Here is a 14,507-nt window from a genome sequence, read left to right as displayed (position 1 = left end):
CAGGCTTCCTGCATTGAGCAGGGGGTTGGACTCGATGGTCTTGTAGGCCCCTTCCAACCCTATGTTTCTATGATTTACTTCATTATTTTAAGTGTGGGGTGTTTCCAAGAAGAATGGCCGTCCCATCTGTGTCACTGGTGTACAAAATGTTACTTGGTGAGGTACATGACATTGCAAGGGAATCTGCCTCTTCATGGGTGCATTCATTCCAAACCTCTCTTCACTGCATTGCACACTTCCATTCACTGTACAGAAAACATACCACTTTTCCTTTTGGGATTCTGTGCAATACCTGGGGACTAAGAATGATGTAAACATACCTCTGTGCTTTCGCTAGAAATGGAGTCAGAACCTCTCTGAGGTTAACTCATTTCTACTCCAGAAATTTTATACTTGCATACTTCAGAAATTGCCACAGCAGCTAATGTTGGTCTCTTCTGTCTCATTCAGGGTCTTTGATTGATGGAGTAGCTGTCCTATCAAAGACAATGGGGCCATTCACATTGTCAACACACGAACTCAAACTCAGTGGTTGAGCGTGGGTTGTTGAACTGTGGGATATCATGTTGTCTGAAGGCAGCCAGGGTGGCTTGTTAACCGTGCAGTGTGGCTTGTTAACCACCTTGAACAACCCAGCAACAAACCATGGGTTCTCAAGGCAGTTTGTTTGAGATAATGAGCCACACTGCACGGTTAACAAGCCACCCTGCAGATGTTCAGACAATACGCTAACCCATGGTTCAACAAACAAGCCACGGTTCAACAACAACCCACACTCAACACTGAGTGTACATCACTGCCTCTGAGACAGTTTTACGTGTCTCGAGATGCTCCCAAAAGTTGGAGGAAGCTCACCTAGGGCATGAGGATAGGACATTCCATCAACCAAAGTGCCATCTATAGAAGATGGTTGCTGACCGTCAATTCTACTTTCAAGTGTCCTCACGAGAAACTTACATATTGATTGAAAGCATGGTTGTATCTATGTGGCACAAAACCAGAGGCAGATGGCCAGGTCAAATGACAGCACGCCACGCATATCTGCCATTGTGCTATGAACAGGAGTAATCTCATAAAATCTCTTTCCATGTTGTCTTCGACTAGCTTTCTACTACCTTTTTTCTTCTGAATGTTGCTCCTTCACAAGCATTTATTTGACACCTTGTAATTGGTTGGTTGTCTCAAGCTTCATTCCCTTGTGGATATGCTCGGTAGGAAATCAGCTGTAGTGCCTGATGCAACTCTCCCAGAGCTACCGCTGAGCAACTATGAAGGTTTGAGGTTTGGATCAAATGGATTTAGATTTTCTTCCATTTTTACAATGATGTTTTACAACTCTGTGTGATCTTATGTCAGTAAGTCACAGTTCAGCAGTAATAACTTCCTGTTTGTAGAGCACTAGTTCTTCGTACACATTGCTCAAAACGTTTGTTCTCATGAAACAGCTTTGTGCCCATTTTTGTCCAGCAGATACTGAATTGGTGACTACTGAAGATAGTAGAAAGCTTGTTGAAGCCAAAATGGAAAGGGATGCAATGGGGTGGCTGTTAGGTGACTTGTAGCATTAGCATTGACTGTTCCAATATCATGTCAGCTGCAGATCTTGAGATATTGTTCCTTGTTCAATGTACAGACAGAGCCCCTTGTTTGAAATAAATTGTTATATCAAGGTGAGTCTCCTCGAGGTTCAGCATGTAGTTTTGCAGTCGGACAAGCCATTTCACATAATTGAGTTGATTGAATACAAAGTACAATCTGAACATCTATCTGTCCAAGGCAATCTACAAACAAGTGGTAATATTTGCTCTGGGAAACTTGCGAAACAGATGAATGACTCCCATGCAAGTAAACTAGTATGATGCAATTTTCCCGTGCTCGCCTGACTCCATTTTCCTTAATGGGAATTAAATATGCATTGATGACATTCATAAAGGGCTGGATGTGCCCGATCTTATCTGATCTTAGAAGCTAAGCAGGGTCCACCTTGGTTAATCCTTGGATGGGAGAGTGCCTGGGAATCAGGCTTCCTGCATTGAGCAGGGGGTTGGACTAGATGGTTTCATAGGCCCCTTCCAACCCTACTATTCTATGATTCTATGAACTTCCTCAGTCAAATCTTCCTTTCTGAATGTTGAAGCCATCCCACATAAACCAGGGATGCAGAAACAGGCCCGGAGTCCCAGTCTGCCTGTCTGGAGTTTTCCAGATGGACCTGCCCCCTTTCCCCTGGCCCCACCCCCTGTTCTATAACCACCAATAATTTGTTAATTTTTTGGCATTTGTGCAGGTTTCCCCCTCCATTCTAAACACTGGAAATGCCCCTCCTAAGCCTTAGTTAGTGGCAGTAAGAGCTTTAACGTTATGCTGGTATTCTTGTCCCTGCCCCTTTTGTCTTTAGCTCCACCCCTTTTGCTTTTGGCCCAACCCACTGCTGGAATGCAGCCCCTGAGCACTTCTCTGAAATGGAACTTGGCCCTTGGGCTGAAAGAGATTCAGCACCCCTGACAGAAACAATAAAGTTCCTCACCTATTTTAGAAGGGATGTGCCATGTGGCCACTGAAATCATCCTCAGAGGAAGAGCCAGAACCTTCAGATCCAGATGGCACCGGGGAACAGGTCGCTTCAGAAGTCCCTGGCACTACCCAAGACGGCCTGGGCCCTTCATGGGTGATGCATTTGGATAGATCCCGAAAATGTCAGCTGCTTTGAGATTCATGATAGGACGGTGCCCAGGTGACAGTGACGGTGCCCAGCTTACCCAAGAGAACTACTTATAACAGCCAGTGTGGTGTAGTGGTTATAGTGTTAGACTGGGACTTGAGAGATCTGGGTTCTAGTCCCCACTTGGCCATGAAGTGTACTGGGTGACTTTGGGCCAGTCACTGACTCAGCCTAACCTACCCCACAGGGTTGTGAGGATAAAATGGAGGAGGATTATGCATGCCACCTTGGGTTCCTTGCAAGAGGAAAAAAGAGGGCTGTAAATGTAATAATGAAGTAAAATTAGGGCTGTCCTCATGAGGAGGCATCTGATACATGCCTCTAATGTGATGCAGCTGAGCCCTGGGTGGGGTTCTGGTAGCTCTAGCTATATCAGCTCTCAGTTGTAACTTGAGGGGTGCTGGAAACCGCACCTTATCTTCAGCTCCAGTCTCAGGTATCCTGTTATCCTGACCTTGGCTTTGTGCTACTGACCCCTGGACTCCTGCCGACTCTGCTTGTGGACCATGATTGATATTTCTACTTGATTGATATCCCGGCTTTTGACTTTGGTTGTGCTTCAGGCAGTGGCAAACCCTTAGTTGCTTGGTAAAACTGTGCTTGACCATTGGCCTGCTAAATTGTATTCATCCCTCTGTTTGCCTAGCAAAGATCCAGACCCAGTTGGAGCAGAACTGGATGTCGCAACTGGAACAGAATGGACCAAAGTGTAAGATTGTCATAACTGCAGCTGGGAGAGGGTGTACCTTTTTATTTATTTATTTATTTGGTTATTTATTTATTACATTTAGATCCCACTTTTTTCTTCCTTAAGGAATCCAAGGTGACGTACATAATCTTCCTCCTCTCCATTTTATCCTCACAACGACAACCCAGTGAGGTAGGTTGGGCTGAGAATCTGATGGGCCAAAAGTCACCCAATGAGCTTCCATGGCCGAGTGGGGAGTAGAAGCTGGCTCGCCTGACTCCCAGTCCAACACTCAAAACCACTACACCACACTGGCTCTCCAACCTGTTTTTAAATCTGTTAAAGTGGATACTGTTAGCAAGCCCATTCAGTGATCCTTCAGCAAGCACTCCAGTCTCTCCCAGGATGTGGGTGTCTCCAGATTCCTCAACGCACTTTCCTACTGCTTTGAAATATATCAGATGTGAAATCCACCAAGCATTATGAGCAACTTGTCAAACGTAGGACTTGTGTCTGCTTTTATTATAAGTGCACGTTTTACGATAGCTGAATCATATGTCACAATGATGGACTTCTGCTGGAACTCCTCGACTCTTCTGAGGGATCGTTTCATTGTTTCTGCCACAATCTGTAGTGATGCTGGGGAACTGGATGATTTGTGGGAGATATGTGCGTTTGTTTTTTGGGGAAGTTGATCCACCAAAACGTTGGAATTCTAACCTGTCTCCACTGGAGCTTCCTTGATCTTAGATGCCAGTGCCATCACCCGCATGGGGTCAAGCACAATAAAATCTTCTTAGTTATGTGGAATTGCAGATCTTTTGCCATTATCAAGTGGTACAAATGTATTCTGTCTCCTTGATAGTTTGAGGTGGTTCTAGATGAAGCTTTTATTGTGCAATTATCCTGCCTCATTCATGGAATTTCACTGGGGGCCCAGACAACATCATCTTCCATTTGTAACCTTCCCATGTTTTCCCATTGCTGCTTCTGTCTTTTTTTTTTTTACTTTCCACAAAACATCCACTGAGGTGGGGAAATATGTATGTATTTTGATGCCGCCTTTCTACAGAAGTCACCAAGGCAGTGTACAGGAACTCAAAATAAAACAGTAACACCATAAACATTAAAAAAATCAACAATTAAAAAATGCACACATTAAAAACAGCATTAAAACCACTAAAAGCAATTTAAAGGCCAGATTAAAATGATGTGTATTAGCACCTTTAAGAACAAAAACAGGGAGAGATGGAGACCATTATAACTGTGAAGGAAGAGCGTCCCACAGTTTGGAAGCGACATATGCAAGCCTGACAAACGGTCCTGTGCAAGTGATGGTGTCCTCAAAAGGGCTTCTCCTGCAGTTCTTGCTATCCCCATAGGATTGCACCCTAAATGGCCTGAGGTACCACAGCTTTAAAGAAAAACCTTTATAATGTTGATGTTTTTGTTTTAATATAAAATCATAAATCATAAAAGCAGAAAGGTGATCTATAAATGCAATAAATTTGTGTCCTTTTTACAGATCAATAACTGGTTGAAGGAAGCAGAGGTTAATAGTAAAAGGGCAGTTCTTGCAGAGGGACGCAAGAAAAAGATCTGTATGTGGTGAGACTGGTGTTTTGTAACGTTTCCATAAATGAGCTGAAATCTGGGTTGAGTAGTGGACAAATTTTCAGAGAATACCAAACTTATTCAGCCCAAGTGAACCAAGGAGAGCTCCAAGAGGATCTCCCCAAACTGGGTACATAGGCACCAAAATGGCAAATGAGGCAGAATATAAACAAGTGTAAAGTGACGCAGCCAGCCTTCTGTAACCTAGTACCTTACAGATTGGCCACACTGACTGGGAGTGATAGGAACTGTAATCTAACACATCTGGAGGGCATCCGGTTAAAGAAGACTGGGAATCCACTTTGCTAAATGGTTGCCTGTAAGCTGGCACATATAGTTATCTCTTAATTCTAGGGTAGCGACCAGGGCACTACCAACAAGCACTGCGTGAAGTAGTAGTACCTGAGGGGAAAACAAGTGCATAAAGTGAGAGGGCAGATACTTTTCTGTGTAAATGTCATTAATTAATTGCAAACAGAGTTAGGGGGTGGCTGTATTTGCAGGTGACACCCAATTATTCAGGTTGGTTAAAAAAAGGATTGTGAATGGCTCCAGAAGGATCTCTCCAAACTGGGTGAAAAGGCACCAAAATGCTAACTGGCTATTTATTTATTTATTTATTTATTTATTTTTATTACATTTGTATCCCGCCTTTATTCCTCTTTAAGGATTCCAAGGTGGTGTATATAATCTTCCTCTGCCTCTCCATTTCATCCTCACAACAACAGCCCTGTGAGGTAGGTTGGGCTGAGAGTCTGTGACTGGCCCAAAGTCACCCAGTGAGCATCCATGGTCGAGTGGGGACTAGAACCCAGATCTCTCAACTCCCAGTCCAACAGTCTAGCCACTATGCCACACTGGCTTTCTTGATTTTATTGTCAATGAGTGTAAAGTAATGCACGTGGGGACAAAAAAATCTGTAGGAACAGAATGCTGGAATAGACAGGCCTTTGGTCTGATCCAGCAGGGCTGTTCTTATGTTAATGTAACTGTAAACTTCTAGCATTTTCAATATAGTCCCTCTTGAGCTATTTTTGGTATCTATACCTTATTCCATCACTGCTGTAAGGCTACCTTTAAGTAGTATCCCTTCATACTATTGATTGAGCATGATAGCAATAAATGAGAAGCACAGAAAATGCATAGGAATTATGCCTCCATTTAACAGAATCATAGCCCACACACACTTTTAAATTAGGAAGTACTTATTTTGTGAGAGGATTGATTCTCCTGCTCTCAATTGGGCTGTGTTGGCAAGCTGTTTGGCACAGAGCATGTGGTATTTGGCAGAACATGGTGCATTCTCTTTAAGCAACCCAGCCTAAAATGAGCAAGTTCAAAGCTTGTAGTCATTACAGGGCCGTTTAGCAAGTTGCCCTGAGGGCAGTGATATTACGTCAGAGACCCAGGTTCAGTTTTTGCAATCAGGCAGCAATAGATTGTTGTTCAGTCGTTAAGTCGTGTCTGACTCTTCATGACCCCATGGTCCATAGCACGCCAGGCCTTCCTGTCCTGCGCTCTCTCCCGGAGCGTGCTCAAGTTCATATTCATTGCATCAGTGATGCTATCTAGCCATCTCATCCTCTGCCGTCCCCTTCTCCTTTTGCCTTCAATCTTTCCCAGCATCAGGGTCTTTTCCAGGGAGTTTTCTCTTCGCGTTAGGTTACATGCCCCATAATTACTCTGGGCACAGCAATCAAGGAGAGATGCATGCACACCCCAGGCACAGAGTGATTTTCCTCCAGGTGTGACATAATCACACCTGGAGGAACCTACCCATACACTATGCTCAACATCTAAGGTCCTCCTCCATCTGCCTACTCTGAGGGAAGCTCCAAAGACAGCAACAAGGGAAAGGACCTTCTTGGTGGTGGCCCCCCAATAGTGGAATGATCCCTCTCCATGCAGGACCTAGGTGCCTCCTGTCTACCCACCTGTCCACCTGTCCCCAGGCTTCAATATTGCTGGTTCACAGTCGGTGGTTGCGAGAAGGAGAGGTGTAGGGTAAACTATCTGACATTACCAATCTCTTCCATTAAACTTCCCTGAGCAGTGGAGCATGGAGCGGGGTGGGGAGCAAGCCTCTCTCATTGGCTAGGCAGCATCTATAGGGTTGATGACATTCACTTCTATTAACAGGACTCCACCAATGCAACCGCAAAGTAAGGCAGGTTAAAGTGCAGTTTGACCTGCAAAAAGTGGGTTTTAAGATAATGTTTAGTCCGCATTTTTTTGCTTTGTGTGCCCCTGACAAACCGAAGCCAATTTCCTGAAAATCCGGATAATACGCAGAAGCGTTTCTCTTTTCGTTTTCACGTGGATGACCTGCCAGCCTCTCTAGAGACTTCTTTCCTTTCGCTGAAACCTCAGGAGTTTCACAGCACCCCACCACCATCTGCAGGGAGGATCAAATGGGATTTCAGGGAAGATACCTTTCAAGCCCTGTCCTATCTTCTGGAGGACCTCCATCTACAAATTGTAGCCTCTACCCCTGTATTTGTACGAGTGTGTAGCAATTTGGCCAATTTTTGAACCAATTTTTAAATAGGATTCCTCTGTTTTCAAAGAACTCGTCATGTGTGTATCATCGAGTTACCTCTGCCCAGGCATGCTACAACCAAAGTTCAAAAGTCCCTCAGATGGGTGTTTCTCTGAGCATGTATATATACTTGTAGACGCATCCAGAGAGGACATCCAGAGTAAGAGCTGCCTAGCACAAAAAGGGAGATATGCAGTCCCTTACCAGAGCACCTCTGTGCACATGTCCTTCAGGGTTTGTAAATGTATCAGTCACACCACACTTCCACACCCCTTCAGAATGACTGTGTGGATGTGTCTTGGGTATCTTATTAGCCTTTTGAGGTTTTATTATTTCAACTCCTATTCCCCACCTAGATCCATCTAATTCCTCCTTCAAGGCAAAAGATATTTTTTCATACATCAAACAGCACGAGAGATAAAATTAATGGGATACTACACCCATGCATGTTGTTTCAGAGGGCGGGGAGCAAAATTCACAGAGCCGTTCTCTTTATATGCATTCAAACTTAGAGAGCAATCCTGTGGCCACTAGACACCGTCTAGAGGGCCATAGGATATGCTTATTTCCGGGAACTGACCTCGGAGCCTGCACTCCAAAGTCAGTTCCCTGAAAACTGCCCCCCCCCACTGCCTTGGAGGCAGCACGGAGAAGTCCTGTCCTCCACACTCTACAAGAGGAGCGTTGAGCGACTGCAAGGGGGCATTTTGGGGGGCATTCCAGGGCGGGGAGAGTGGAGCTCTGCATACGACACATCCTGTGTGTTGTATGGCAGCTTCCTCTCCCAGTCAGCCCCCCCACCGCTAGACAGCCAAAAATGGCTGTCTAGCCAAAAATAGCAAGGCAGGAGAGGCACGGAGGGAAAGATTCCCCCCCCCCCCCGTGGCTCTCCTGCCTTGCTTTGGATACGCAGCTGCCTCCGAGGTCAGAGGCGGCCGCCTATGTACTTAGGATTGCGCCCTTAATTTCTTTTCTTTTTTTTAAGATGTCTGTTGCTATAACTTCCTGTATCTCACAATAATCACAGATATAAGTGTTCCTAAGTTAGAATCACTAGTGGTTTGATGAAACACTGCATGTGAGAAACTGAGAAAGGGAGGGAGTGGGCCTGTTTGCATATCACAACACCCCGCCATGGGTTAATTTACCCACAGTGCTGAGTGCCCACGGGTCCCTGGCTTGCTGTGGCTTGTGTGGTGTGGACTCAGGCAGCAGGGGTTGTTTGAGGGTTGTCTGTAGAGGTGTACAAAATTATGCAGGGTGTGGAGAATGTGGATAGGGATACATTTTTCTCCTTCTCTCAAAATACTAGAACCCGGGGTCATCCCATGAAGCTGATTGGTGGGAGATTCAGGACAGATGAAAGGAAGTACTTCTTCACACAGTGCATAGTTAAGCTGTGGAATTTGCTACCACAAGATGTAGTGATGGCCACCAATTTGGATGGCTTTAAAAGGGGAGTAGACAAATTCCTGGAGGAAAAGGCTATCAATGACTACTAGTCTTGATGGCTATGTGCTCCCTCCAGTACCAGAGGCTGTGAGCCTACGTACATCAATTGCTGGGGATCTGGGGATCATGGGTGGGAGGGTTCTGTTGCACTTGTGTCCTGCTTGTGGGTTCCTGGTCGACAGCTGGTTGGCCACTGTGTGAACAGAATCCTGGACCAGATGGACCCTTGGTCTGATCCAGCAGGGTTCTTCTTAAGTTCTTATGTTCTAACCCTCAAACAAGCCCTACCACTTAGGTTTGCATGACACAACAAGCCATAGCGAGCCAGGTGCCATGCAAAAATGGCACCCCAAAATGGCCTGCCGTGATGTGACAGCCCCCCAGGGGTAAATTAAGCTACCGTGCGCTGTCGTGTCATGCAAACCAGGTCAGTGTCTCTGCTCTTCTTACCCACTCTAAGTGGAGCCACTGATGGGCACACCCTTTAACAGAGGGCAGGCTTGAGATTGTTTAGCATTCCAAAAGATTCTGTAGGCCAAGAGGCTTTAAATGAAGCAGACATGGCATTTCATTTCACTTAGCTGTTTTATTGAATCTTTCCCCATATCCTCCACTCAAGGCTTCTACAGCAGAGAGGCCATTTTTGAAGATGCCGGCAGTAATGCAGGGGTCTTTAGCAGAAGGAAAAACAGGCACATGTTGATTGGTTTCTGAACATATGCATTTCAGAGAGCTGTCCCTGGGGTAAAGATTCTGGTGGGATGAGAGACCGAGAGGGAGTGAAGCTAGAGGTGGGCCAAATCAAAGTCACAGCTTCCCATCTCCAGGGTCCCCAGGAGTCCAATGCAGCTGCCTCTGGACAAGCCATATCCTCCTGTCCAGCTTTGCCTCAGTGGACCAGCACTTCCATTCGATGGCTGCCTTTCTTCTTGCAGCTGGGCACTGCGCCCGGCTTCTCAGGTCTTGCCATCACCTTGACCGTGATGCTGCTTTGCTCAAACTTCACCAAAAACCTGTAGGAAACCAAACAAATCTCAGGTTGAAAGAAGATTCGTCCTGGTTCTAACAACTTACCCAGAGATGGTGTGGCAGCACTGAAGCCTGTGTTGGCCAGACTTTCGGACTCCACTCAATCAGAAATACATTACAGAGGATGGGGAAAATCTCAAAATGTTGCTACAACTTGTCTGCAAGGTGGCAGCCTATTGGCACATTTTAGCTTACAACAGTGCTTGGGGCTGAACTTTGGGGTAGTGTAGTGGTGAGAGTAACGGACTGGGAGCCGGGAGATCCAGGTTCTAGTCCCCACTTGGCCATGGAAGCTCACTGGGTGACTTTGGGCCAGTCACAGCCTCTCAGCCCAACCTACCTCACAGGGTTGTTGTTGTGAGGATAAAACAGAGAGGAGGAGGATAATGTAAGCCGCCTTGGGTTCCTTGCAAGAGGAAAAAAGGCGGGATATAAATGCAATAAATAAATAAATAAATTTGCCATTTTGTTTAGTCTCACTGTTGAGTCATTACTGGTCCATTACTGAAGCCAACTTGCAGTCCTCTTACCACCAAGGGATCTGGGGGGTTGAACTATGTTATTTTGGTATCAAACATGCTACACAGCGTTCAGTCACTGGTGGAGAACAGATTGCTGTGATTTCTGCCAGCTGCTTCTGCTGAAGTGTTCCATTTAGTTATTAGTTTATTTATTATATGTGGGTATAAAGTGTCAAAATAAGCACTTCATCTAAACACAGCCAGTGTCCAGTGCACAGCAGGCGATATAATGGATCACACAGGAAAAGTATCAATTGGGCAGATTTCAGGATTGTGGGATCTGCTTTGTTACTGGAATCCCAGAGTTTCCACTAACCAGAACCTAGTGTAATCAAAGACACACCCTTAGAATTAAAGAATTCTGAGCCCAGGAATTTGCTTTGAGTACCAGAACTGGATGGAGCCCACAGTCCTTCCACACAAAAATCCACTCCTAGTTACCCTGGGCTTTCTTCATTTCAGCTGTATTATTTGCGTGGGGAGTCATTTTGCTGCTGCTATTGTTAAATTATTGGGAGTCAGAATTCCTTGGGAACATTGCAACCTCATCTGCAAGTTGCAGGAAGGGGGCAGTGTTGCAGTTAGCTAGTTAATGCATGGGAATTTGGGGCATAGCTAGGATCTCTATAGCCTATAGTGTGGTTTCGTGCTCTTCGCCTTCCTTCCTCTCTCTCTCTGACCCAGGGGCAAAGGTAGGTTCTTGAAGGATCCGGGACACAGGCCCATAACACAAATTTACATCTATCTATCTATCTATCTATCTATCTATCTATCTATCTATCTATCTATCTATCTTTATAATATATCCAAGTATAAGTGCACCTCATATCTATATGTGTGTGTGTGTGTGGTGTGTGCATGTGGTGTGCTTGCATGTGTATATATATTACATACATACATACATACATACATACGTAAGAAATGTGCACTGACACCCCCCCCACTTCAACTCAGACCCCGATTCAGCATTTTGGAAAACATCCTGCTTCTGCTCGGGCCAATTTGTAGTCGGACCACTTCAGCTCAGCACCAAACCTGAGTCAAGGTTTGGGAAAATGAGTCTTCATGCTTCCTGTTGACTACCACTGGAATTTTTAAAAAAAAAACTAACTTTTTTCTCTTAGTCAGAACTGGATGATAATTTCAGGCATAGTACCCCCTAGAAGAGGATTACACCTGCCTAATGTCAGAAAAATGGGTGCAGGGTTTATATTTTGATTTTCTTTTAAAGGGAACTGCCAATAACATTTTTATTGCTTGGAAGAATTGGATACACATTTCAGGTTTCATTGCCTGATCAGTGGAGATCATATCTCCAAATTTCAGAATGATAGCCACAAGGATTTTTGTGCAAGGGTGGCCTTGACATTTTGAGGTCTCCAAAAGAGGACATACTAATCTTCTTATTTTCCTTGTGGACCATTGTTCTGAAAATTACAGACAGCCTAGAGGTGTCCCTAAGTAAGAAACCAGAAAAGTTTTAGAAGGATAAGTGCAGCAGTTCATGTGGAAGGGGAGTTCTCCAGTTTGGGGGAGGGAGTGATTTGCTTTCCCTTCTGTTCCTCCCTTCCCCAATAGTTTTTTGGGTAAATTTGTATGAAAATACATAGGTCATTAGAGGTGTCTCTCAGGCAAGAAAGCTGCAAATTTTCTGAAGGATATACATACATGCAAATTTAGAATGACTAGAATTTATTTACATTTCACCAATATTAGCAGCAGGGGAACATGGGTGGGAAGGTGCTACTGCAATCATGACTTGCTTGTGGTTTTCCCATGGGCATCTGATTGGCCACTGTGTGAACAGAACGCTGGACTAGATGGACCTTGGTTTGATGCAGCATGGCTCTTCTTATGTTCTTAAACAGAGATGCCTCTGAGCATATACAGAATGCTTTTCTTTCACCACTAAGCACTTACATTCTCCCCCTACCAATTCTATTCCCCTCCATGCAACCATCCCTCCTCATCCTACCATCCTCCAGCAACTCTTCATAAAAACAGATGTTTTGTACAACTCCTCTCTACCACCTCCTTGTTATGCATAAGTTCTCATTGTATCTTCCTCCCCGTAACTTCATTTGTGCCAAGACTTCACCAGGAGTCTGTTTTCAAAACTAGGGCTAAGTCATGGAGAAACTCTGAACATGTACTAAGTGCCTTTCCCTCACCACTGAAGCTAGAGCTCATGCAAAAAACAACAACCCCAAACCCACAAATGACAAAACATGCATAGGACTGAGCTGAAAGGGTAGTCAATTCATTAGGTGGAATTGGGTAGGCACTGTATTAAGCCTGCAGTACCATGCTCACAACTCAGGATTTATTTCTGAGTAAACATCCAGAACATCAAGGTGCAAACGTCCCTGCAAAAGTAACTCATGCTGGAATCCTATGCACACTTTCCTGAAGGTAAGCCTCATTAAACATAATGGGGCTTCTGAGTAGGCATACATAGGATTGTATAAATGAGCAGTATTTATCTCCCGTCCACTTAAAAAACAAACCAAAACCTCCTATTTTTATTAAAGCTTTCTGTTCATAGGATCATAGGAAGCTGCCTTATACTGAGTCAGACCCTGGGTCCATCTAGCGTAGTATTGTTGACACTGACTGGCAGCAGCGGCTCTCCAGGGTTTCAGGCAGGATTCTTTCCTAGCCATACCTGGAGATGCTGGGGATTGAACCCGGGACCTTCTGCATGCCAAGCATGTGCTCTGCCACTGAGCTACTGCCCTTCCTATTGTTAGATAATGGCAACTGACCAACAAAACAGCTCCAGATTTGTTTCTCTGCAGCCATGTGAACACACTCTTCTCAAAGACTTGAGTGAGAAGGAGAAAACCCAGCCCTCTTGTCTGTTTGTATAAAGTCAAATACAGTTCAGAACTTTTCTTGCCCGCTGAAGAGAGTACTCTTTAAGAATTCCTCAAGATATGCTCTGGGTGGAATAAAGAAGAGAAAGAAAGGATAGGGGAGGGAAGAAGAAAAGAAGAATGGTGACTGGAAATGCAGGGTGTGTGTGGGGGGACATAATTCCCTAAGCCAAGTGGCTCCTTTCAGAGAGGTAGTACTTCAGAGGAATTTAGGAGGCTGTGGAAGGTTTGTAAGGATTGCACATACTTAAATGAACTTTATGAGGTGAGGTGACTGAGGGTTTTTTCAAGCTTTTTTTAAACTGTAGAACCTATTTAAAAGCCTTAGCAGTTCCTCGATCATGATGCCACATAGTCCTAACCCTCCTTTTGAAATAATTTGAGTCCTACAGCTGTTTAGGAGAAATTAAAGTGGAGAGAGAGAAACAAGTTTGTGGAGGCTGATTGGACCCTTTGCTGTACTGAAGCTACTAAACATCTGCAGAAGCCAAAGGTTCCATTTTGGGGCAGTAAAATCAGGTGCTGTGTGAAATACCAGTATTTCACATGAAGCTCTTTCTTCCCTTCCTTCTCCCTCTTCAAAATTTCATTGCAAGCAAGCTCCCAACAGTGGGCAAGTAAGAGCAGAAAAGTAGGGGGAGAGAGGTTTTTTGCACCTCCAGAAAATTTACACCAGAGATTAAGGATAGTGACCTCCTAATGGTCACCTTAAAAACCTTCTGATTAGGATTTCTAATCCCCTGTGTAGCTTGGCAGTTTTTACTTTTTGTTTTAGTCTTTGAGAAAAGGGAACTTTACGCAAGGCTAGCACAAAAGCCACTGGACCTAACTGTCTGACATTTGGCAGGTTCAGTCAGCTCCAAAGGGGCTGCCAGGTTCCCAAATTCCATGCACTTATGTGGAAGAACAAAAAAATTATAGCTCTTTGCTTTGACACATTTTCTTGAAAAAATCAAATTTTACCTATGGCTAGAACAAAAGCCACCAGGCCTAACTGTCTGAAATTTGGCAGATTCAGTCATCTATATAGGGGCTGCCAGGTCCCCAAACTCTATGCACTTATGTG

General features: G+C 44.6%; 1 protein-coding gene across 2 annotated transcripts in view; it reads right to left on the bottom strand.

Annotated features, from left to right (window-relative positions):
* Positions 1 to 9,584: 9,584 nt before the first annotated feature.
* The window catches only part of LOC146353535 (unconventional myosin-Ia-like), a 72,863-nt gene continuing 67,940 nt past the window's right edge, over positions 9,585 to 14,507 (bottom strand). For both annotated transcript variants that reach the window (XM_084836691.1, XM_084836692.1), the window contains one exon: positions 9,585 to 10,028. In XM_084836691.1, coding sequence (XP_084692817.1) covers positions 9,905 to 10,028 — 124 coding nt within the window. In that variant the 3' untranslated portion in view covers positions 9,585 to 9,904. The remainder of the gene's footprint in view (positions 10,029 to 14,507) is intronic.

This window comes from Heloderma suspectum, chromosome 2 (genome assembly GCF_057233095.1).
Source record: "Heloderma suspectum isolate Gila_16-S chromosome 2, 16-S_ref, whole genome shotgun sequence".
Classification (NCBI taxonomy): domain Eukaryota; kingdom Metazoa; phylum Chordata; class Lepidosauria; order Squamata; family Helodermatidae; genus Heloderma; species Heloderma suspectum.
Note: the sequence above shows the minus strand (reverse complement) of the source record. Positions and strands in the feature narration are given on the sequence as shown.